We start from the raw sequence: 23,516 nt of genomic DNA on the forward strand, positions 1-23,516 counted from the left end.
TTCCATTCTGAATGATAACCTTGCCCGGTAGAGTCTTCTTGGCTGTAGGTTTTTCCTTTCATCACTTTAAATATATTGTGCCACTCCCTTCTAGCCTGTAAGATTTTTTGCTGAGAAGTCAGCTGGTAGCCTTATGGAGTTGCCTTTCTCTTGCAGCTTTTAGGATTCTTTGTCTTCAGCTGTTGACATTTTAATTACAATGTGTCATCATGTGGGCCTCTTCAGGTTCATCTTGTTGGGTGCTCTCTGTGCCTCCTTAACCTAGATGTCTGTTTCCTTCCTTAAGGTAGGAAACTTTTCAGTTATTATTTCTTTGAATAGATTCTGTGCTCCTTTGTGTCTCTCTTCTCCTTCTGGGACACCTGTAATACACATGTTAGTGAGCTTGATGTTGTCCCAGAGTCCCTTAGACAGTCCTTGTTCTTTTTAATTCTTTTTTCTTTTATCTGTTCAGCTTGGATGATTTCTTCTAGTCTTTTGTCCAGCTCACTGATCCGTTCTTCTGTGGGATCTACTCTGCTATTGATTTTCTCTAGTGAATTCTTCAGTTCCATTATTGTATTCTTCAGTTCTGATTGGTTCTTTTTTATATTTTCCAATTCTTTGTTGAAATTCTCACTATATTCATCTATTCTTCTTGCAAGATCCTTATGACTACTAGTTTGTACTCTTTATCAGGTAGATTGTTTATCTCTGTTTTGTTTAGTTCTTTTTCTGAGGATTTGTCTTTTTCTTTTATTTCAAGCATATTCCTATTTCTCCTCATTTTGCCTGTTTCTCGGTGCTTGTATCTATGTTTTAGGTAGATCAGCTATGTCTCCTGATCTTGGAGAGGTGCCCTTATGTAAAAGATGCCTTATGAGGCCCAGCAGTGTTCTTCCTTCTTGTCACCAGTTCCAAATGTTCCAGGAGTGTCCCCTGTGTGGGCTACATGTGTCCTTCCATTGTGGTGGGTTACTGCAGGTGTATGGGAAGGCTACACTGTCCCCCTGGCTGGCTGGTTGCAAGTCCCAGCTGCCTGAGGCTGCTATGGTCACTTCAGTCACTTTATTGGGCAGAGGAGTCCCAGCACAATTGGTTGCAAGGTCTAATAGCACATTACTGCTGCAGTTTTTCTGTTAAGTGAGTAGGCCCCCAGCATGGGTGGTTGCTAGGCTCAGGGGCTCACAATTGCTGTAGTCCTCTGGCCTGCAAGGCTGTTGTCGGCTCTCTTAGTAGTGCAGCTGGGTGGGCTGGCCCCAGGTGTGGCAGCACACTGTTGTTTCAGGTGTTGGAATGTGGGGCAGATCCACTATAGGGCTGTTTGAGAAGCACAAGTCTGCTGCAGCTGACAAGCTGCACTGCCTCCAGGCCCACACACGCCATCCATGCAGTCCTGCCCCATACCCATGCCCTCTCCCGCTGAAGCATACCCACTCGCCCTGCTGCAGAGGCCCCACACACTGCCAATGCAGGCTCACCCCTCATGTACTCCCTCCCCTGCAAAAGCAGACCCACTCGCCCCACCACAGAGGTCTCATGCACCCTGCCTATGCAGGCTTAGAAATTGTCTGAGGGGTTGCTGGTGGGTGGGGCCCATTCCTAGGGCTGGCTGCATGCCCTGGCTGAGCTGGAGTAAATCAGTGCTCTAGTGGGTGGGGCAAACTCCTGCACCAACAGGCCAGGGGAAGAATTCTAAGAGCATCTGCCAGCATCTGTGTCAGCACACCTGCACTAGGTCACAATAATGGCTGCTGCGCATGTCTCAGTCTCTGAGGAGGTCGTCCCAGCTGCATTTAGCCTCCCTGAGATGCACTCAGAGCCTATCAAGTGAGTGTCTCTTCACCAAAGATCTGTGTACCTCTCTTTCTGGTGATGTTATGTTGCTTCCAAAAAGGGTGAATTTGTATGCAGGCTTTTGTTTCTCTTATGTTCAATAGCTTTTCTGGGAGTATTCCTCATTGTTGTTAATAGCCAGCAAAGCCAGATATTATGACACTCGTCTCGGTTGTGCTGTGTTCAAAAGCTGTATATTGTCACAAAGCTCTCCCGCTCAGAACCTCTGCTCCTTTGGGAAAAGCTTTGTACCTTAAGATTGCTCCTGGCCGTGAAGCACCACGGCTAGAATGTGGCTTTTTTCCTCTCCAGAAAGGTATTTCTGCCTCTTCCACCTCAGTCAGTACTGTTCCTTGTGGTGGGGTTCTTTTTTATCCAGTTTCCAGTTTTCTCTCAGGGGTAATTGTTCCAAGGGTTGTTGTAAACCTGTTGTGTCTGTGGGAGGAGGTGAGTTCGGAGTCCTCCTGCGCCACACTCTTCCCAGCAATACTGTCTTTTCCCATTCTTACTCACCACCACGAGATGTTTGTTAGGTACATTGTCTTAAGCTTTTCTCGTTAGTTAATTTTTCTCTTCCTCTTCTCTGACAGGCCTCTAACCTCTGCCCACTTCGCAACTAAACTTTGTCCAATGTTTTGTGAAAATGACAAGATCAGAATAAAAGTCACAACTAATCTAGTAAGAACAAGATTGCTGTTCTGTTTTTCAAATGGAGCTGTCAGAGGACTCTAATTATCTGACATCTTCTGTGAATCACCTCAGCATTACATGAAGTGTTATGTTTTACAGAATAACTCAGTGAGGCAGAAGACGCTACCAGCTGTAGGCCCCCGAGAGCTGGGATTTTAACTAAGCAAAGAAAATCTCCAACAGGGTGACCTTGAATGTTTCTTGTTTTTCTTCAATTGGAGAGACAGAAGATCACCTCGTGAGCCAGTACCACCTTCTGCACTCGTACTGGGAGAGGCAGGTGGTAAGCCACCTTTGAGACAAGTACGTCTTCATCACGGGCTGTGACTTGGGCTTTGGGAACCTGCAGGCTTGAGGGTGCTGGCTGCATGTCTGATGGAGAAGAGGGCCGAGCAGCTGAGGAGCTAGAGGTCAGACAGGCTGGAGATGGTGATCCTGTGTGTCACCAAGGCAGAGAGTATTGCTGCAGCCAACTAGTGGGTGAAAGAGTGCGTGGGGGACAGAGGAATGGCCAGGAGGAGTTTATCCTTTAAACAGGATGGTTTTCCTCTATGTCTTAGCATTATCAGATAATATGCCAAGTGAAAGCCTTAGGGATTAAGGTGGAATATGTATTGGGGATGTGTTTTTGTGTCATCAGAACTGACAAATACAAGTTATTTATGAGGACAAAGAAAGAATGTTTGAAGTCTAGACTGCTATCAAAAATTCAAGTTTTTTGTAATTCATGTGTCTCTAACTGGTTGGAAGGTGGAACAAGGACTGGGAGGAATAGACAGTGAGAAAGAGAAGCAGATGACTGCGGTATAGAAATTGAACTTGGTAGGGACTTTGGCCACTGAAAATCTAAGCTACAAGTACGTCTGCTTAGCAAAAAAAGTAAGTGAAGAAGTGAGTTCATTTGCATACTAACACCACCCTAATAACCCCAATTACTATGACCTTTTAGAGATGAGGACATTACAGTGAGAGACATTGAGATAATTGCCCGATTATCCAGATGATGACAAAGGCAGAATTACAAACCAGGTCATCTTGCTCAAGAGCTATCTCTGTTCCGTAAAGTGCTTCATTTTACACATTCTCTAGCAGCCATGGCCCAGCGATCAGGCCTGGTGTATAAGGGATGATTCTTGGCTTTCCCAGCTTTCAGAGAAAAAAACGCTTTGCTTCACAGTGTTCTCTCCTGCTTAGCTTCCCTATTCATGTACTAATATATTTTGCCCAATGTTTACTGTTCCTAAAAGATTGCCAAAGTATGAGCAAGTTTACAACTCGAGGAGAGAAGAATCTGAACCATGTCATCAATTGCATGGAGCACATCTGACTGCTGTCCATCTCCACATCTGCTGATCTGCTGGCAGGGATGCCAACCTTTTCTCTCATCTTCTCTCTTATGTGCCAGTATCCCTGCAGATTTTACACTTAGCAAGTTCATGAGCAAGGTCAGGCCTACTGGTGCTGTGTAGTATGCAAATCTCACCTAACCCCTGAATTCTGAATCAGAGTTTAACAAGTGAGTTTTGATTAAGTTCTTTTGGGGGGAGGTGAAACTGGTTATCAATGTTAACACATTTGGAGAGATGTTGCCATCTTTTATCCTTGTGTGTTACTAATTAACATCCTTTCATTTCAGCTTGAAGAATTCCTGTTAGCATTAATCATAAGGCATGTTTAGTGGTGATGAATTCCCTCAGCACTGCCTTCAGTTCTGAAGAACAACTTTCCTAGGTAAAGTTTTCTTGTTTGGCAGGTCTCATTTGTAGCACTTTGAATATATCTTCCCATTCTCTCCTAGACCACAAGGTCTCTGCTGAGAAATCTGTTGCTAGTCTTGTGGGGGTTCCCTTGTGTGAGAGAAATTTTTTTCTCTTGTTGTTTTTAAAATTCTTTCTTTGTCTTTGATTTTAGACGGTTATATTATGATGTATCTTGGAGAAGATTGTTTTGGATTGATATTTTGAAATGACCTCTTAGCTTCTTGAACTTGGAAGTCCAAATCTCTCTCCAAGTTTGGGAACTTTTCAGCCATTATTCTTTTTTTTTTTTTTTTTTTAAAGATTTTATTATTTCCTTTTTCTCCCCAAAGCCCCCCGGTACATAGTTGTATATTCTTCGTTGTGGGTCCTTCTAGCTGTGGCATGTGGGATGCTGCCTCAGCGTGGTCTGATGAGCAGTGCCATGTCCGCGCCCAGGATTCGAACCAACGAAACACTGGGCTGCCTGCAGCGCAGCGCACGAACTTAACCACTCGGCCACGGGGCCAGCCCCAGCCATTACTCTTTTTTAATAAGCTTTCTACACTTTTCTCCCTCTGTTCTCCTTCCAGGACTCCAATGATACATATATTGTTTCTTTTAATGGTGTCCCATAAGTCTTGTAGGTTTTCTTTATTCCTTTTCATTATGTTTTCTATGTACTCCTGATTGGATAATTTCAATTGTTCCCTCTTCGAGCTCACCTATTCTTTCTTCTGATAGATCAAGTCTGTTGTTGGAGACTTCTATTGAGTTCTTTAGTTCAATCATTGTATGCTTCAGCTCCAAAATTTCTATTTGGTTCTGCTTTTTATGTTTTCTATCTCTTCACTGAACTTCTCATTTTGTTCTTGTATTGTTTTCCTAATATCATTAAATTATTTATCTGTGGTCTCCTGTAGCAATTTGAGCATCTTTAGAACATTACTTTGAATTCTTTGTCAAGCAATTCTTGGATCTCCATTTCTTTGGGGCCAGTTACTGGAGGTTTACTGTATTCCTTTGGTGGAGTCATGTTTCCCTGATTGTGTGTGATTCCTGTAGCCTTCTGCAGGTGTCCGTGCATCTGAAGAAACAGTCACCTCTTCCAGACTTTATGGGCTGACTTCAGTAAGGGAAGACTTTCACCTGTGGGTAGGGGCTCTCTAGAGTATGCTGGGACTCTGGGTCTGGTAGTTCAGGGCACCAAGTGCAGGGGTTTGTGGTAGCACTGATGCAGTGGGGCAAAAGTGGGTGAAAACTCCAGGGGGTCTGTGGTGACTGCACTAGCCATTAATTCCTTCCGTGGTGAAATTTGCTAGGTTGGGAAAGCCACTGTGAGCTGTGATTGCTCCTGCTGTGTGGCTGCTCTTGGTAGCCCTGGCTTTTCTTCCCTGTTCCTGGTCATTTCTACATGTCTCAGTTTTGCTGGTCTGGGTGGAGTGAAGCTAAAGTGGAACACTTGTGTAGTGCCCTGGAAGGCTGGAGAAGCTGGTTGCTTACCCTTCTCTTTCTTTCCTGATGGGGGGAACTCTTTCTAGCTGGGAAGTTCCCTCTTGGAGCTGAGCAAAGTTATCTTGGGGATGGGATGTTACAAGCAAAATCTTCCTTCCAAGCTGTCTTCCTTCTATCCTTGTGCAGTTATTCTCAGTTTTTTGTTCCACCATGCTGCTAAAGTCTCTTAAAGTAGGTTCTGGAGCTCTCCCAGAGTTGTGTTGTTCGTGGATAACATTCTAATTGTTGATTTCTGTAGGGAGATAGAGGCTGGGGTGTTCTACATTGCCTTTTTGGTGCTGTAACTCCATTCTCTTCAAGACTATTCAATGGGTAAGTGGCAGTATTTTGAACAAACCATATTGGGAAAACTGGTCTTGGAATTGTGCTACAGTTTTGCAAGATGTTCCCACTGGAGAACATGGCATGAAGGGTGCATGGGACCTTTCTATGTTATTTCTTACCAGTGTATGTGAATAACCTATCTGAAAATAAAAATTAAAAGTTTAAATAAAAAAATAGAGAGGATATAAAGCCCTTTGTATGTACATAAAAACTGAAAGAGGGCCAGCCCTGTGGCCTTGTGGTTGGGGTTCCACACACTCTGCTTTGGCAGTCTGGGTTGGCAGGTATGGATGCCCCATGTGGACCTGCTTTACTCATGAGTCGTGCTGTGGAGACATCCCACATACAACGTAGAGGAAGACTGGCATGAATGTTAGCTCAGGGCTAATCTTTCTCAAGCAAAAATAAAGAGGAGGATTGGCAAGAGGTGTTAGCTCAGGGTGAATCTTCTTCACCAAAACAAAAAAAAAGAAAAAAAGAAAATGTAGAGAAATACTTTAAAAAACAATTGAAAGAGTAATCCTCAGCCAGCCAGCACTAGAAGAAATTTTTTTTCTTTATAGGTTTTATTTTTTTACTTTTTCTCCCAAAGCCCCCCAGTACATAGCTGTATATTTTTAGTTGTGGGTCCTTCTAGTTGCGGCATGTGGCATGCCACCTCAGCATGGCCTGATGAGTGGTGCCATGTCCACGCCCAGGATTTGAACCTGCAAAACCCTGGGCCACTAAGCAGAGTGCATGAACTTAACCACTCGGCCATAGGGCCGGCCCCAAGGAATATTTTTTAATTCGAAGGAAAGTGATACCAGAAGGATATTTAGATCTACACAGAGGAAAAAAGAGTACTAGAAATATAAGTGTTTGATAAGTATGAAATATTTATTTTCTTATTTTTAAAACTCTTTAAAAGATCACTGATTGTTTAAAGCAAAAATAGTAATGATGTATTATAGGATTTATAGCATGCATAAAGTAAGATGTATGTCAATACACACAAAACCTGGGAAGGAGGAAATGGAAGTATACTCTTTGAAGGTTCTTATATGTGAGGTGGTATGATATCGTTACAAATAGTCTAATGAGTTAAACGTGTGGTTTTTTGAATTTTTTAAATCTCTTTTAAAGACAATTGACTGTTTAAAACAAAAACAATAAAAATGTATTTGAGGTTTATATATAGTATATATGTAGAAGAAAAATACGTGAAAATAGTAGTGCAAAGACTGGGAGGAGGAAATGGAAGTACGTAGTGTAAGATCGTGTACTAAATGTGAAATGCTATTACTTGAAAAGGGACTGATAACCTAAACATTTATACAAAACAGACTGGTATAGCTAATAACCTATTTTAAAAAAAAGATAAGATAGGATCATAAAAAATCCAATTAGTGTACAAGAAAGTAGAAAAACAAAAAAGGGAACAAAGAACGTATGGGACAAATAGAAAATTGATAGATTTAAACCACCCCATACCAATAGTCTCATGACTGTAAATAATCTAAATACCCCAATTAAAAAGCGGATGTAGTTAGACTGGATTTCAAAAAAAGACCAACAACAGTAGTGCCTCCTTTTCTGTGGTTTCACTTTCCCCAGTTTCAGTTACCCACAGTCAGCTGCGGTGCAGAAGCAGATGATCCTCCTTCTGAGCTATCATCAGGAGGTCAGTAGTGGCCTAATGCTACAACACGATGTCTACATCATTCACTCCACCTCCTCTCATCATGTAGGCATTTTATCATCTAACATCATCACAAGAAGGGTGAGTACAGTACAATAAGATATTTTGAGAGAGAGAGAGACCACATTCACCTAACTTTTATTACGGTACATTGTCACAATTATTCTATTGTATTCTCAGTTATTGTTGTTAATCTCCTACTGTGTCTAATTAATAAATTAAACTTTATCATAGGTGTGAAGGTACAGGAAAAAGCATAGCATATACAGGGTTTGGTACTATCCTCGGTTTCAGGTATCCACTGGGGATGTTGGAATGTGTGCCCTGTGGGTAAGGGAGGACTATATTATGTGTGGCTAACATTAAAAAAAAATTGCTTTAAATGTAAAATATTAGTTAAAAGAAAGATAGAAAGGGCGGAAAGATACAGGTTGACAGAAAAAGATGGAAAGCTAGTAGCGATCACAAGAAAGTTGGAGTGGCCATATCAATATCAGACAAAGTGAATTTCAGAGCAAGGAATACTACCAGGGATAAAGAGAGTATGTTATAATGATAAAGGGATCAATTCATCAAAAGGACACAATAATTGAAACATTTATGAACCTAATAACAGAACTGCTTCATACCTGAAGCAAAAACTAATACAACTGAAAGAAGAAATAGACAACTTCACAATTATAGTTGGAAATTTCAATATCCCTCTCAATAACTGACATAACAAGTAGACAGAAAATCAGTATGGATATAGAAGACTTGAACACATTATCAACCAACCTGACTAGTTGTTGTTTACAACACAATTCACCCAACAATAGTAGAATACACATCCTTGTCAAGTGCACACAGAACACTTACCAAGACAGATCATATTTTTTTATTGCAGTAAAATACACATAACATAAAATTTAACATCTTAAGTCATAAGATGAGTCTAATAAATTTTAAATAATTTAAATCATGCAAAATATGTTTTCTAACCATAATGGAGGTAAAACAGAAATCAATAAGAGAAAGATATCTGGAAACCCCCCAAATATTTGCAAACAAAAAACATACTTTTGTATAATCTGTGGGTCAAAGAAGAAATCAAAAGAGAAATTAGAAAGTATTTCCAATTTACTAAAAATGACACATCTAAATGTTTGTGATGTGGTTAAAGCACAGGAGGAATAGGAGAAGGGATTGCTAAGGGGCAGAAGTAAATTTTTATGGATATGTTCATTATCTTAAAATTCTTGATGGTTTTATAGATACATATGTGTGACAAATTCTACACTTTAAATACATGAAAGCATATGACCACACAAAGACTAGTACATGAATAGTCATAGCAGCCTCATTTGGATTGGTCCCAAACTGCAGACAACCCAAATATCCACCAGCAGTTGAATGAATAAATAAATTGTGGTACATACCCATAAAATGAGATACTACTCAACTACAAAAAGGACTGAACCATTGTTTGGTACATGCAACAAAATGAATACATTTCAAAATTATGCTCAGTGAAACAAGTCGGAATAAAGTGTACATTCTGCAGTCATTCAATTTATATAAAATTCTAAAAGTGGCAAACTAATCTCTAGTGATAGAGGGGAGACCAGCAACTGTCTGAGGATGGAACACGGGAGGGAGGAATGGATGCAATGGGCTCAAACAAATTTTGAGAGTGATAGAAACTTTTATTATCTTGGTTGTAGTGATGGTTTCATATCAAACATAGGTCAAAACTCACCAAATTGTACTTTTTTTTTTTTTTTGCTGAGGAAGATTCTTCTTGAGCTAACATCTGTGCCAGTCTTCCTCTGTTTTGTATGTGGGTTGCTACCACAGCATTGCTGACGAGTGGTGTAGATCTGCGCCTGGCATCCAAACCTGTGAACCTGGGCTGCCAAAGCACAGTGCGCCAAACTTAATCACTATGCCACAGAGATGGCCCCAAATTGTACTCTTAATATGTGTAGCTTAATGTGCATCAATTAAATCTCAATATATCCTTTCTAAAAAAATACCTTCCAGGGGCTGGCCCAGTGGCACAGTGGTTAAGTTTGCCCACTCTGCTTGGCAGCCCAGGGTTCGCCGGTTCAGATCCCAGGTGCGGACTTACACACTGCTTGGCAAGTCATGCTGGGGAAGGCATCCCACATATAAAGTAGAGGAAGATGGGCACAGATGTTAGCTCAGGGCCAATCTTCCTCAGCAAAAAGAGGAGGATTGGCAGCAGATGTTATCTCAGGGCTAATCTCCCTCAAAAATAGAAAAATAGAAAAATAAAAAAAATAGCTTTCACATTGAAATTCCTAAATTAAAAAAAAAATACTCCTTAGAAATCATTAGCTAATACTTCCTTTACCTCCTGTTCTCAGAATTTATTCACATGGCCGCATCTAACTCCAAAGGAAAGTGTTTATTAAAGAGTTTATTTCATTAGTCAAGTCAGAACTATACAATTTTAATCCACTCCCATTTAACATTATTATTCATGGATTTACATCTGCCATTTTACTTTTGGTTTTCTATGTCTCATCTATTTTTCATTTCTCTATTCCTCCTTCCCGCTTCCTTTCACACTAAGTAAACATATTCTAGTGTAAGGTTCAAATCCTTTAATAACTTTTACTGTATTTTAAAAGATATTTTCTTAGTGGTTGCTCCTGGGCTTACCCTATACATCTTAATTTATCAGCATGTACTTCAGATTTATACTAACTTTCTTCTAGTGACATATAGAAGCTTTACTCTTATATAGCTCTGTTCCCTCTTCCTCTATTGACGCTATTTTTGTTATACATCTTATATCTTTATATGAGACAAATCCAACAACGTATTGTTACAATCATTTCTTTAGCCGATATTATGTCTATTAAAGAATGTGAGAAAAAAAGAAGAGCAAGTACACATTTATGCTGTTTGTCATATTTGTCTTCTATTTACCATTTCTTGTTCTTTTCTCTTGTTCCTGTGGGTGCAAATTGCCATCTGGGGTCATTTCCTTATTCCAGTACAATCGTGTTCTCATTCACCTCCTTTGTGCTGTTATGCAGATATGTTACCTTTCTATACCTTATAGGCTCAACAATACAATTACATATGTATTGTTTTATATAATTACTTATAAAATCAGGAGAAGAAAGAAGAAAAATATGCATTTATACTACCTTTTATAATTACATAATTACCTTTATTCTCTTTATGTTTTCACGTGGATTTGAATTTCCATCCGGGTTTTCTTGCTTTCATCGTCAAGAACTTCCTTTAGGATTGTTTCTACGTTGTGTTTACTAGCAAAGAATTGTCTCTGTTTTAGTTTACCTGGAAATGTCTTTATTTCACCTTCATTTTTGAAAGATAGCTTTGCTGAATACAACATGGTCGACAGATTTTCTTTCAGCACTTGAAATATCTCATCCCACTGCCTTCTGGTCTCTATCGTTTCTGATGAGAATTCAGCTGTTAATATGACTGGTGGTCCCTAACTGCACCTGTTGAGTCATTTTCTCTTCCTGCTTTTAAGACTTTCATCCTCCAGCACTTTTGCTATGATATGTCTGGATGTGTACCCTTTTGCACTTATTCTTATTGGAATTTGCTATGCTTCTTTGATGTGTAGATAAACATTTTTCAGCTAATTTGGGAAGTTTTCAGTCATTATTTTTTTGAATGTTTTTCTGCTCTTTTTCTCCTTTCCTTCTGGCACTCCAATTATGTATGTGTTTGTTGGTGCACTTAAAGATGTCCCACATTTCTCTGAAGCACTATTCACTTTATTTCATTCTATCTTTTCCTCTGTTCTTCAGATTGCATAACGTCTATCAATCTATTCTAAAGTTCACTGATCCTTTCTTGTGCCAGTTCCACTCTACTGTAGAATTCCTGTAATAAACTTTTCATTTTGGTTATTGTGCTTTTCAACTCCAGAGTTTCCATTTGGTTCTTTTTTTTATATATAACTTCTGTCTCTTTATTTATATTCTCTATTTGAGTAGACATGGTCTTCATACCTTCCTTTACTTCTTTGAGCATGGTTTCCTGTAGGTCTCTGAACATATCTGTAATGGCTACCTTGAAGTCATTGTGAAATCACATTGAGGGTTGGTCACTAGTCCAAACCCAAGCTGTGCAGGAATTCTTCATGTCCGTAATCAACCTTCTCTCAGATTCCTCAACTCTTGTTGACTCCCCTCAATACTTTGCCCCACTCGTCTCTCTTTTTCTCTCAGAGGAAGTATATTCTTTTTCACCAAGAAATTCTCGTCCTGAAGGCTGGCATTCCCTCAGGTTCCTGACTTATGCCTCCTCATTCATTCTAAATAGCTTCTTTTCCAAGATTATGGATTTCTCCCCTTCTGGTCCTCTCAGTGTGTTAGTCTCATCAATGATGTCCTTTCTTCTAAGTCTTTCTGCTAGCCCATTAGCTCCTTCCCACTCCTCCCTGCCACCAACCCCCCCCCCAACCCCATCCTCTGCTTACTCTACAAATGCTTTCTCCCTTCCTTCCCTTCTTCTTCCATCCCTTCCCATTCCAGGCCTTTAAACTTCCCCATTGAAGCTTTCCTTCCTATTCCCTCTTCTCTGCGCCTATTCTCTGTCCATTGTTCAATAATATTTCTACTTTGTTGACACAATACATTAACTTGTAATTTCTATAAAGTAATCTGGCAAGATACATCCCAAAGCTAAAAATTACCCATACTTTTGACACGGTAATTTTGTGGTTGTGAGTTTTTGCATCAGTTTGCACAGTAACACAATTTATAATAAGAAACAGAATGGAAACAATGAAGGTTTATTCGACTCATTATCTCCCTTTTTCTTTTATTCTTTTAGTCAACAATTTTTTCAACTCCTATTTAAGAGTTAGGTTCTGGGGATAGAGTTGGAGACAAAATAGACACTGCCCTTGCCCTCACTGAGTTTGCAGTCTTCAGGGGAGACACGCATTAAATAGCTAAAGACACAACTAGATATATAATTGCAGACTGTGATAACTACCATGCAGACAAAGGACAAGGGCCACCACAATGATCAACAAAATGTGGGTAGTGGAACACATGGCAGCACAGAAATTCAGTAGGAGCCTCACAAAAGAGAGAAGTGAGATATCTTTATGTGCTGAAAGGAGGAGTTCATTGTGCTTATGCACCCTAAGGATTGAAACCTGTGCCCTGGTGAAACCAGCTCAACACAAGGTTGACATAAGGGAAGCCATATTGTAGAAAAGAAACCATATTGTAACTTTGAATGACCTGATTAACTAACCCAGCTGGAGATGCACTCTCCGGGAGGTATACATGCTCTGTAGATTTTATGGCCCCTCCCAGCTGTGATAAGTCATAAACTTTGTTCTTCTGAGTTCCTTAGGAATGTGATGACCCCCTGGGCACAGAGTCTATGCTGATATCCATCACCAATGACAACTGAAACTTCAGGGTATAGAGCATTGCTCTGGTCTCTGATGCATATCCAGTAAAACAAATGATTACCAGGAACTAAACCAGATGCCTCCCCTACCCGGAGACCAGCTCCCAACATAACTGGCCTGTAGTCTTTGTTCTGAAAGATGATTCTCTTGGACGTTAGTTGGCCATTTTCCCTTGCTAGCAAGCTGTAATAAAATCCCTTTCTCTCCTACCACCTTGCCCCTTGACTACTGGTGTGTCTTGCGGCAGGCAGATGACTCCCCTTGGGTGGTAACCCTGGTTTGAGCAGAATGGCTGCTCAAGCCCATATGTGTTTGGTTAAATCACGTTCTGCTGTTCTTTGGTCAGTAGAGAGTCTTCATTCAGGTCCAATGGGGATGTAACACACCTCATTTGCTCAAAGTTCACTGATCTGTAACAGTTTTGGCTGGTCGGAACCAGTCACGGTGAAACAGAATGTCCAGTGTGGATATCCCCTTTATCAGCTGGAAAGATAAATAAAAAGAATGGTGAGAAGGTATTCTGGCAGATCTGCTCAACTTGTATTGGTGGGTCAGAAGAGCAGCTCAGATGTATTGATATTTAAACTGAGAACTGAAGAATGAGTAAGAGTTTAGCCAGATGAAGAATGGGGAAAACAGGGCCCAGGCACAGAGAAATGTATGGGGTCGTGGGTTAGGAAAGAGCTTGGCATGTTCCATACTCTGGAAGTGGTGAGCAATGGGGAGAGGGGTGTGAGTTGAGCCTGGAAAGCTAGGCAGAGACTTGTCCTATAGGCCTTTCAGTCATGTGAGATTGGAGGGTTCATGTTAAGGACACAGGGAAGCCACACAAGGGGCATCATGACCTGAGTCATAGCTTTGTGAGGCCACTCTAACTCTTGGGAAAGGACTGGAGGAAGTCACATGGGATTCAGAGAGCACTTGACAGACAATGGCAAGGGTCAGCCGAGAAGTGAGAGAGACTCTAGACAGAGAGATGACTGGAGATGGAAAGAAGTTGCTGGATTCCAGGTTTATTTTAGAAACAGAATCAATAGGACACAACTAATCAACATATGGATTACATATAGGGCCTGAGGGAGCAAGAGGGGTTAGGAATGACTCCAAGTTTTCTGGTTTGCATAATTGGGTGGAGAGGTGCTATTTATTAAAATAAGAAAGCCTTAGGAAGAAACTAATTTGGGGTAGGAGAATGAATAATGGTTCTCTTTGAAGTTGTTAAACTTGATATATTATTTCTATTTGAGTGTTGTATTTCATATCCCATAGAAGGTTAAAATTTTTTATGAACCTGTGATACTGGGTAGTGATGATGTCAAGAACACAGTGGGGTACATGAATCTGAATTCCAAACGAGAGAGTCTGAATTAAAGTTACCCTAGGAGAGTCTTAGGCCTATGGAAGTTATTCATAGCCTTCATTTTCCCGGTTAGATATAATCTCTCTCTCTTTTGCTCTTGGTACATCTCATGGCTCTTACCTTTCTCTCACTCTCTCTTATGACGTTATATTTAGAGAAGTTGTAGGTTCATAGCAGAATTGCACAGAAAGTAGAGAGTTCTCATATACCCTCTGACTCCAAACACCCATAGCCTCCCCTACTATCATCACCCCCACCAGTGTGGTACATTTGTTACAAGTGATGAACCTATGCTGACACATCATTATGATGCAAAAACCATAATTTACATTAGCGTTCACTCTTGGTGTCGTACATTCTATGAGTTTTGAGAAATGTATGACAACATGTATCCACTATTATAGTACCACATGGAATAGTTTCACTGCCCTAAAAATCTTCAATGGTCTGCCTATTCATCATGCTCTCCTCCCAACACCTGGAGACTGCTTCTTACTCTCTCTTTGTAATAGTTTTTGTATATTTCTCTAGGTTCCCCTCTTGATTCTAAAGATGTATATTTAGCTTATTTACCTTAGGATTCCACTGCCTTTATGTAATGGGGATGATAACATAAATTAATATTTATTGAATTCAACATTAAATTTCAGATAAAAATTAAGATTAAATGAACTGCAAATTATGCTTTTTATTCCAGAAAGTTGCTTAAATGTATTTTTTGATAAAAAGAGAGAAAACCAATTCGTAGCCTGGAAATCTTGAATAGTAACACTTTTAATTTTGATGAATTCAGTTTTGAAGAATTAAGATGCATCTATTTCCAAATGCTTAAAGCTGCCAGTACTGGCTATCTCCTTTCTTTACCTAATACACCTAAACTTTTGGCAAACACTCCCTTTTAAAGATACAAGACCAGAACAGGGAGTTCCATATTCATTCCTAAGCCTGTTAGAATCATCCTGCTCCCCTATGTTTCAAATACACTCCTCAAAGGCCTCTGGCCTCTGAAATAACCAACCTACAGAATTACAGTGAAAGCTGGTTAATGATTGCAGATGTCACTATAACTAAATTGAGTAGATCTAAGGTAAAGCAGAGAACAATCAACGAGTAGGCAAACATAAGCTGGATCTGAGTGAGTCTGGAAGAGTTTTCTTCTTTCTTGAAGGGAAGGACAGATCTCTGCCATGTGGCTGTACCTGGCGGCCCTTGTGGGCCTGTGCTACCTCCTGCGCTGGTACCGGGAGAGGCAGGTGGTGAGCAACCTCCGAGACAAGTACGTCTTCATCACAGGCTGTGACTCGGGCTTTGGGAATCAGCTGGCCAGGCAGCTGGACCTGCGAGGCTTGAGGGTGCTGGCCGCGTGTCTGACGGAGAAGGGGGCCAAGCAGCTGAGGGACCAGACGTCAGACAGGCTGGAGACAGTGATCCTGGATGTGACCAAGACAGAGAGCATTGCTGCAGCCACCCAGTGGGTGAAGGAGCGCACAGGGGACAGAGGTATGGCCAGGGCGTCTGTCCGTTTGATAGACTGCTTTGTCCTCAGTGTTGTAGAAGTAACACATAACATGCCAGGTGAAAAGTCTCGGGGATCAGGTCGGGGCTATAAATTGGGGTGCTGTCTTCATTACACGAAGACTCCCAAATACATTAGTATTCATGGATTAAGTGAACAAATATTTATATTTGGCACTGCCCTGAAAAAATCAGGTTGTGTGGAACTATATATCTCAGGGTGGAAGGTAGAAGGAAGTGAGGAAATAGGTTTAAAAGGTGCATGTATGTACCTGGAGGGAAGGTAGAATGAAAGATAGGAAGGCAATGAGGGGAAGAGAGGGGTGATGGTGCTGTGGCAACTCTAATTTGCAGGTGTTTTGGGTAATGAGAGTGGGTATGAGAAGATGAATGTATGAATCATAAGTTACACTTGTGAATTACAATCTATTTTCCCAGAGACTTTTCTCTGAGTCACTGCCCAGAGTTGCCAGGACCCTGTCACCTGGACCCGTTCACCCTACACGTTGCCCTACATCATCAATTCTAGTCACAGTGTGTGAAAGCACCAGGAAGTGTCAAAGGTCATGGGGAGAGTGCAGCAAGGTATTGGTTAATAAGTCATATCTGAGTGACAAAGTTTGTGCAGAGTTCCCTCCCAGTAAAACGTTGGCAGGGAGTTGAGATTACCTCTGACCTCACTCTCTGTGGGTCACTCACATTCCAGTGCAGTTTTTTTTTTTTAAAGATTTTATTTTTCCTTTTTCTCCCCAAAGCCCCCCAGTACATAGCTGTGTATTCTTTGTTGTGGGTCCTTCTAGTTGTGGCATGTGGGACGCCGCCTCAGCGTGGCTTGATGAGCAGTGCCATGTCCGCACCCGGGATTCGAACCAACGAAACACTGGGCCACCTCCAGCGGAGTGCACAAACTTAACCACTCGGCCACAGGGCCAGCCCCTCCAGTGCAGTTTTAAATGGGAAGGAAGGAAAGGGGCCACAGTCAACGCTGCCAGGCATCACGCACTCATGGTACTATCATTCATCAGGTATGGGAGGGTGCAACAGTTAACATGTGAGGCACGATACCATACTGCTTCAGGATATTGCACCAAAGCTTAGGAATTTTAAAACAAATAATATTTGGTCCTGTTGTTCACTGAGCTCTGTAGGTTTTTCAAAGCAAAGACAGGGGCAATGGGGTTGAGGCCTGCCGATCTCATTAATTTCCTAGAAGCATGAGGCATCTCAGCTGCATGCATCGCATTCTTGCAACAGCCACCTCTACTCCTTCCAGCTCTCTCGCTCTCTTCCCCAGATCCCAAATATTCTTGGGCCCACCAGGACCTCCAATCCATTGATCCAACCACCTTTTCACCAACCCTCACCCCTTGATTTTCTCTCTTCCTTCATTACCCACCTACATCCCACGATCTGTTACTATGATCACCCCACTGCAAAGGCCTGAGATTCTCTTGCCTCTCTCTCACCCTTAGTTGTCCTCACTTGGCAAAAATCACCAGCCTGGGTAATACCATCTCTCACTGCCCCATGCCTGCCCTTATGGAGTTGAGCATAGGTGGAAAAAACTGAACTCACAGATGAGTTCAGTTGGTCTCATGACAAATTCATGAACACAAACCTCTAGTGGGCTTTTATGCTGTTGTATATACAGTCATACTCCATTCATTCTCCCAATTTCCAGACAACCATTTCAAACCTTTCCTTTCTCCTCATACCTCCAGCTTTTCTCTGCTATCCTCACTCTGAGCTGATACCAACTTGACTGAGGAAAACTGAAGCAATTAGAAAAGAATTTCCTCAGACTTCTCCAGCTCCCCTACCCACTTACCATCGTCTGCACCAGCACAGCCTGCTCTACCTTCCTCCCCGTATAAATCCAGTCCATTCATGTGTGCAATAGAGCATATCCTCCTTGGCCTATTCAGAACCTCCCAGCAATTCTACCCTCTTCCTGTTCTCCTAAATCATTGGTTTTTTCTCTCCACTACTATCTTGCCATCCTCTCACCACTACCACCATCACCACCCCCAAATCTTTTTCTTGTTGCCACAAAATTCCTCTATGGATATATCTGTACTCATTGCCTCCAGTCTCTCTTCCCATTTTCTATTAAAGCATTTCTAATCATGCACCCACACCCATCCCAAATTGCTTTTATCAAGATGTCCATTGACCTTCACCGTCTACATCCAAGGGTTGATTCTTAGTCCTCACTCTACCTGACCTAGCAGCATTTGACTACTTTTTCTCCTTCTTGATACACCCTCCTCCCTTGGCTTCCAGGACACCAATCTCTTAGAACTTATTTCCTCTCATCTCAATGCTGATTCAGTTTCCTTTGCTTGTTCTTCCACTTAATGTAGATCCTTAATGTAGAGTGCCTTCAGGGCTCAATTCTTGGACATGGATGGTGTCCATACTTATACGTCCAACTCATACTTCTCTCCTGAGCTCCAGATTCAAATTTCCAATTGCCTCCTCCACATTTCTACTTGAGTGTCTGGGAGAATCTCAAGTTTAACCTTAGTGAACTGAACTCATGATCATTGCCCATCTCTAAAACTTCCCCATCCTAGTAAATGGTAACTCCATTCTGTTTTTCATTCCAACAAAGTCATTCTTGATGACGCTTTTCCTTTCCCTCACCATATTGAAAACGTCAGAAAATTATACTGTATCTTTAAAATTTGTTCAGAGTTTGACTTTTGACTACTGCTGTTGCTACCAATCTGGCTGTAGCCATCATCATTTCATGCCAGGATCACTGCAATAATCTCCTACCAGCTACCCTGCATCTGCCCTTGTCTACCCTCAGTCAGTTCTCAACAGAGCACAGAGTACATTTCAAAAATAAGACAGATCATGTCATTACTGTACTCAAGACCCTGCAGAGGTTTCCCATTTCACCTGAAGTAAATGTCAAGCTCTTTAAAATGGCCTAGACTGCACCGGGTGATCTGGCATCCCATTACTTCCCTGACCAGGTCTCTCCCATTCCCTAACTCTTGCCATCTGCCCCAGGTACACTGGGCTTCTTGCTGTTCCTCCAACAGGTCAGGCATCCAGACAAACACCTGGTGATATTTATTGAAGCGTTTTTTCACCCAGAACTATCCGCTCCAGATGTCCCTTTGACTGTCCCATTCTTCTGTAAGTTTTGCTCAGTTCTCAACTTTTCAAAGCTTGTCCTGACTACCTGACTCAACACGGTGAATGAACACTCCTCACCTGCCACCCAACCCTGCTCACCTGCTCTTTTGCCATTGAAATCCTTCTGACACACTATGTAATTTGACAGTTTATTAGGTTTATGGTTTATCTCCCTTAAGAGAATGTAATTTGAACACTGAAATGATTCTTAAGTGTGTTTCCCATTTCTAGTTTCTCTTTGTTTCTACTAGGTCTGTGGGGTTTGGTGAACAATGCTGGCATTGGTGTGCCAGCTGCACCGAATGAATGGCTGACCAAAGATGATTTCTTGAAAATATTGAACGTGAACTTGATCGGCCTCATCGAGGTGACCCTGAGCTTGCTTCCCCTGATCAGAAAGACCAGGGGAAGAATAGTCAATGTTTCTAGCCCAGCTGGGAGACTATCTGTGCTTGGTGGTGGCTACTGCATTTCCAAGTTCGGTGTAGAAGCTTTTTCTGACAGCCTGAGGTAAGGACCAGCCCACTGAGGCAGTCTTGCCTGTGGCTGGAGTGTATTCATGAATGATGGGCCTGGGTTCCGGTTATGCTGGTGTGGACCAAAATGAGGGACTTTGAAAACGGAATGTCCAAATCTTACAATCATATTAGACAATCCATCAAGAAAAGTGAAAAATACATTAGGATTTATTCTGTCTTTATTGCCATTTCTATAAAATGTCTACGTGTAGCAAACATATTTAATATATTTCTTCAAAAATATATATAAATATAAATGAATGTTATACATAATGCATTTTCAATATGTGAATGATAATAGCCTGTTGTTAAAGAATTATTTGCCTTATTAATTAAGTGCCACAAGTCACTAAGCCTGACAGATGGTTCCCCCTGAGGAAAGGGTGACTATTGGTGGGCTAGTCTGAAGGCAAAGCGCTGTGCCCAGTGCTCTATCTACCCCTCACAGAAGCCCCGTGAGTTAGATGTGATTCTCTATGGTCAAGCATGAGGCTGAGCCAGAATCTGAACCCAGTTCCGTGTGTGAAAAACTTCTGTAGTGGGTGTGCAATGAATATATTAAAATGAATAGGAGTATGTACCAGGTGTGCGGAGGCACCGAGGATGGGGTGACTCACCTTTCCTCAGGGCAGAGGCCAAGGAAGGCTTCACAGAGGAAAGGAGTTCTACCTGGGCAGGGGCAGGAAGGGGCTCTGGTGTTCAGAGAGCTGTCGCAGAGGGCAGGGCCTGGAGAGACAGGTGTGGGAGGGGCAGGAAGAGGCAGCACTAGCGCCTCGGCCCTTGGAGCTTTCCAGATCTGGGAAAGAAGCTATCTGTGGGCATTGACCCTGGGACTGTCTCTCGGACATCTTCCCCTGGTATGATGCCTGGGTCTTCTCATTCACATTCTTCCTCGAACTAAATGCCTTCCTTGAACATTTGGCCTTGAGCCTTATTTCTTTAAGAAGGAACAGGATTGATCAGGTCACAGATGGAGGCTGTTTCCTTGGTTCACTCTCTCTTGTCTTGTGTTTCAGAAGAGAGCTTTGTCCCTTTGGCGTTCGTGTTGCTATCATAGTACCCGGGAACTTTAAAACATCCATTTGCCCTGACAATGTACAGGATCTACTCAAGGGGCTCTGGAGCCAAGCGTCCCCAGAGGTGAAGAAGAGCTATGGAGACAAGTACTTCGAAGGCTGTAAGTTCTTCCTGGACCCCCACAGAGCAAGGCTGGCAAAGTCATTAACTTCAAAAACCTTGAGTGCTTGCTATGTGCCGGCTGGATTCCAATCTCTCTTGCTGCGCCTCCTGCCTTGCTCAGGCCATGGCTTTCCCTTGAGCCCCACACCCGCTCAATACACATGAGCTCTGTGCCAGGCCCTGTGGAAGAATTAACTCAGCCAATCCTCACCGCCCGAGAGGGAAAGTGCCTCTGTTATTCCTCATTTACAGATAAAGAAACTGAGGCCTGAAATGGCGAGTGATTTCCCAAGATCACTCAGCTAGTCAGTGGAGAAGTGATGAAGTGAACCTTGGCGATGTGGTTCCAGGCAACTGTAGACCGAAAGAAATATAAAGCGAGCCGCAAATGCAAGCCACATACCTCATTTTAATTTTTCAATTTGCCATAAAAAAGGCAACGAACAAGTGAATTTAATCCAGAATAGACTCTATGCAGAACACCATCATTTCAACAAATAATCAACATAAAACATTGTGACTGGGGGCCGCCCAGGTGGCCTGGCGGTTAAGTTTGCGAGCTCTGCTTCAGTGGCCTGGGGTGGCCCAGCTGGCATCCCCGGCCCTGCTTATCAAGCCATGTGGTAGCAGGTGTCCCACATATAAAACAGAGGAAGATGAGAATGGATATTAGCTCAGGGCCAATCTTCCTCAAAAGAGAAAAATTGTGATTGAGATATTCCACAGTTTTTCTTCATACTGTCTTTGAAACCCAGTGTGAATTTTTACATTTATTGCACATCTCTATCAGACTGATCACATTTCTTGTGCTCAATTGCCACATGTGGCTCGCGGCTGCAGTACTGGACAGCACAGCTACAGGGCCTGCGCTCCGAGCCTGGCACCCTGCCTCCTCTCACCCTGTGACCACCCAGTATCAGACCCGGAACACAAGGCCATCCTCTTCCTGGCCTGCCCTCTCCCACTCCTCCAATACTGTTTGTACCCGTATTTTCTCCTGCTTTTCATATCAACTTGTTACTACAGTTCTAACGGTTTTTCTCTATAACAGATTGCCAGTATTACAATAAACTCACATCTCTAGGACAGAAGGATCTGAGCCTGGTCACCAACTGCATGGAGCACGCCCTGACCGCCGTCCACCCTCGTATCCGCTACTCTGCTTGCTGGGACGCCGTATGCTTCACTCTCCCTCTGTCTTATTTACCAACATCTGTGGCGGACTTTATTCTTAGTCTTTTTGCAAATGCGGTCAGGCCCGCTGATGCTGTGTAGTCTGCGAGTTCGGCCTACACAGCTGATTTTAGATGGGGGGCAACAAGTCAGGTTTCCTCCTGGGAGAAGAAAGAACCAGGGGAACACGCAGCTGTCTACTTCAGCTGGTTCTTAGAGGCCCTGTCATATTTTAGTTCACAAATTCCCAGATAACTTGTCCCAAAAACTACTTGGTGAGCACCTCCCATGTTCTAGGTACGGTTCAGGGTGCTGAAGATTCACGCATGCCCAAAACAAAGATTCCTGCCTCGTAGTACTCAGATCCTGGCCAGATCATCCCAGTGCAGGATGACTCTGCTGAGAGAATTATTAAAACTCAAAGGGTCTTGGGGGTCTCTTAACTGCTGTAAAAGATGTGTGCAAGGTCATAGCTCCTAACTTGAAAATCATACATGATTGGTGACATTGTATTTCAGATATAAATTCTTTTCTTTCTTTAGCAGTTTTTTTTTGTACCTTGGCTTTCTGAAAATTAATCATTAAATTATTTTCTCAAATAAAGTAATAAGTTAAATAACTTAGTCCTTTTCTTCTAAACTCTTAATACTGAGACTTAAGTACCCCTGCCCGGATTCTCTGGCAGTGACAATCTCCTGACTCTCCTGTGAAAGCCTTCCCACGTCCTTGCCTTGTTTTTGACCCCTGCTCTGCCACTGACCGACCTCACTCTCCTGCCCTCACCCACTCCTCTCAGTTCTGCCCCTCCCTCCCTAGGTTTGGGGGAGTAAGCTGGGTGTCAGGAGCTTTGGGAGTCAAAAGGGCTGAGGTCAGGCCCCAGCTCTGCTGCCTCCAACCGTGTAACTCTGGGCAAAGGAATAACTCCTGTCTCTTTCCTCATCTCTTAAATGAGAAGAATATTGCCCCATAGGTTTGTTTCAAGAGTTCAAAGAGAAGATAAACTGAGGTGCTCAGAAATGGGTCCTTCCTTCACCCTGTGGAGGACGTTCAAGGGGAGTTACCCTTCAAATATTCTAAAACAATCATTTATCCTTGTGTCCCTTGTGGCAATTTCTAATTGGATGATGTTTTGTGCCTGTCACACTACGTCCACTTCTTAAAATATCTAGCTCATATGATAATACTATGAGGTAGGGGTCCTCTTATTATCCCGACTTGCTGATGTGAAAACTGAAACTGAGAGAGGCTCAGTTCTCAGAATTCTGAGAATCCCCAGCTCAGGGCAGGGCCTGTCTCAGGTCTCCTGACCTCAGATCCCAAGGCTGCCTAAACGGATGAGTAGAGCTCTGGTGCTGTGCCAACTTTTCTGTTCCTACAGTGATAAAACTATGCTTTTCTCATATTGAAAACTTTTGCATTTGATGTCTCATGCAGA

The 23,516-nt window shown here is 42.3% G+C and overlaps 1 protein-coding gene and 1 long non-coding RNA gene across 9 annotated transcripts in view; one reads left to right on the forward strand and one right to left on the reverse strand.

The window, feature by feature from the left end:
• Positions 1-1,621: 1,621 nt before the first annotated feature.
• Positions 1,622-22,697, forward strand: LOC100146258 (retinol dehydrogenase 7). 8 transcript variants are annotated; one of them, XM_070271728.1, is made up of 11 exons: positions 1,622-1,809; positions 2,605-2,808; positions 3,256-3,384; positions 3,753-4,021; positions 4,142-4,236; positions 5,995-6,068; positions 7,677-7,842; positions 15,715-16,046; positions 19,463-19,721; positions 20,746-20,906; positions 21,960-22,697. In XM_070271728.1, the coding sequence occupies exons 8-11, from the start codon at positions 15,734-15,736 to the stop codon at positions 22,181-22,183; spliced, it is 957 nt and encodes a 318-aa protein (XP_070127829.1). In that variant the 5' UTR covers positions 1,622-1,809; positions 2,605-2,808; positions 3,256-3,384; positions 3,753-4,021; positions 4,142-4,236; positions 5,995-6,068; positions 7,677-7,842; positions 15,715-15,733; the 3' UTR covers positions 22,184-22,697. The 8 variants fall into 8 exon arrangements, with proteins under 8 accessions (XP_070127829.1, XP_070127830.1, XP_070127832.1 ...); XM_070271732.1 differs by lacking the exon at positions 7,677-7,842 and having other exon boundaries at positions 1,679-1,809; positions 15,840-16,046; XM_023643822.2 differs by lacking the exon at positions 3,256-3,384 and having other exon boundaries at positions 1,679-1,809.
• LOC138924834 (uncharacterized) overlaps positions 8,863-23,516 on the reverse strand; it is a 40,368-nt gene continuing 25,714 nt past the window's right edge. Inside the window, exons 2-3 of the long non-coding RNA XR_011440140.1 lie at positions 15,746-15,976; positions 8,863-13,669 (exon numbers count right to left, since the gene is read on the reverse strand). This is a non-coding gene — a long non-coding RNA (uncharacterized lncRNA). The remainder of the gene's footprint in view (positions 13,670-15,745; positions 15,977-23,516) is intronic.

The sequence above is a fragment of the Equus caballus genome, chromosome 6, assembly GCF_041296265.1.
Source record: "Equus caballus isolate H_3958 breed thoroughbred chromosome 6, TB-T2T, whole genome shotgun sequence".
In the NCBI taxonomy this organism is placed as follows: domain Eukaryota; kingdom Metazoa; phylum Chordata; class Mammalia; order Perissodactyla; family Equidae; genus Equus; species Equus caballus.

What these genes read in the sequence shown, in the direction of transcription:
- LOC100146258 (XM_070271728.1), top strand. Translation starts at nt 15,734, where the DNA reads ATGTGGCTGTACCTGGCGGCCCTTGTGGGCCTGTGCTACCTCCTGCGC. An exon ending in GCTTTTTCTGACAGCCTGAG is followed by an intron (nt 19,722 to 20,745) that starts GTAAGGACCAGC and finishes CTTGTGTTTCAG; the next exon opens with AAGAGAGCTTTGTCCCTTTG. An exon ending in AGACAAGTACTTCGAAGGCT is followed by an intron (nt 20,907 to 21,959) that starts GTAAGTTCTTCC and finishes TCTCTATAACAG; the next exon opens with ATTGCCAGTATTACAATAAA.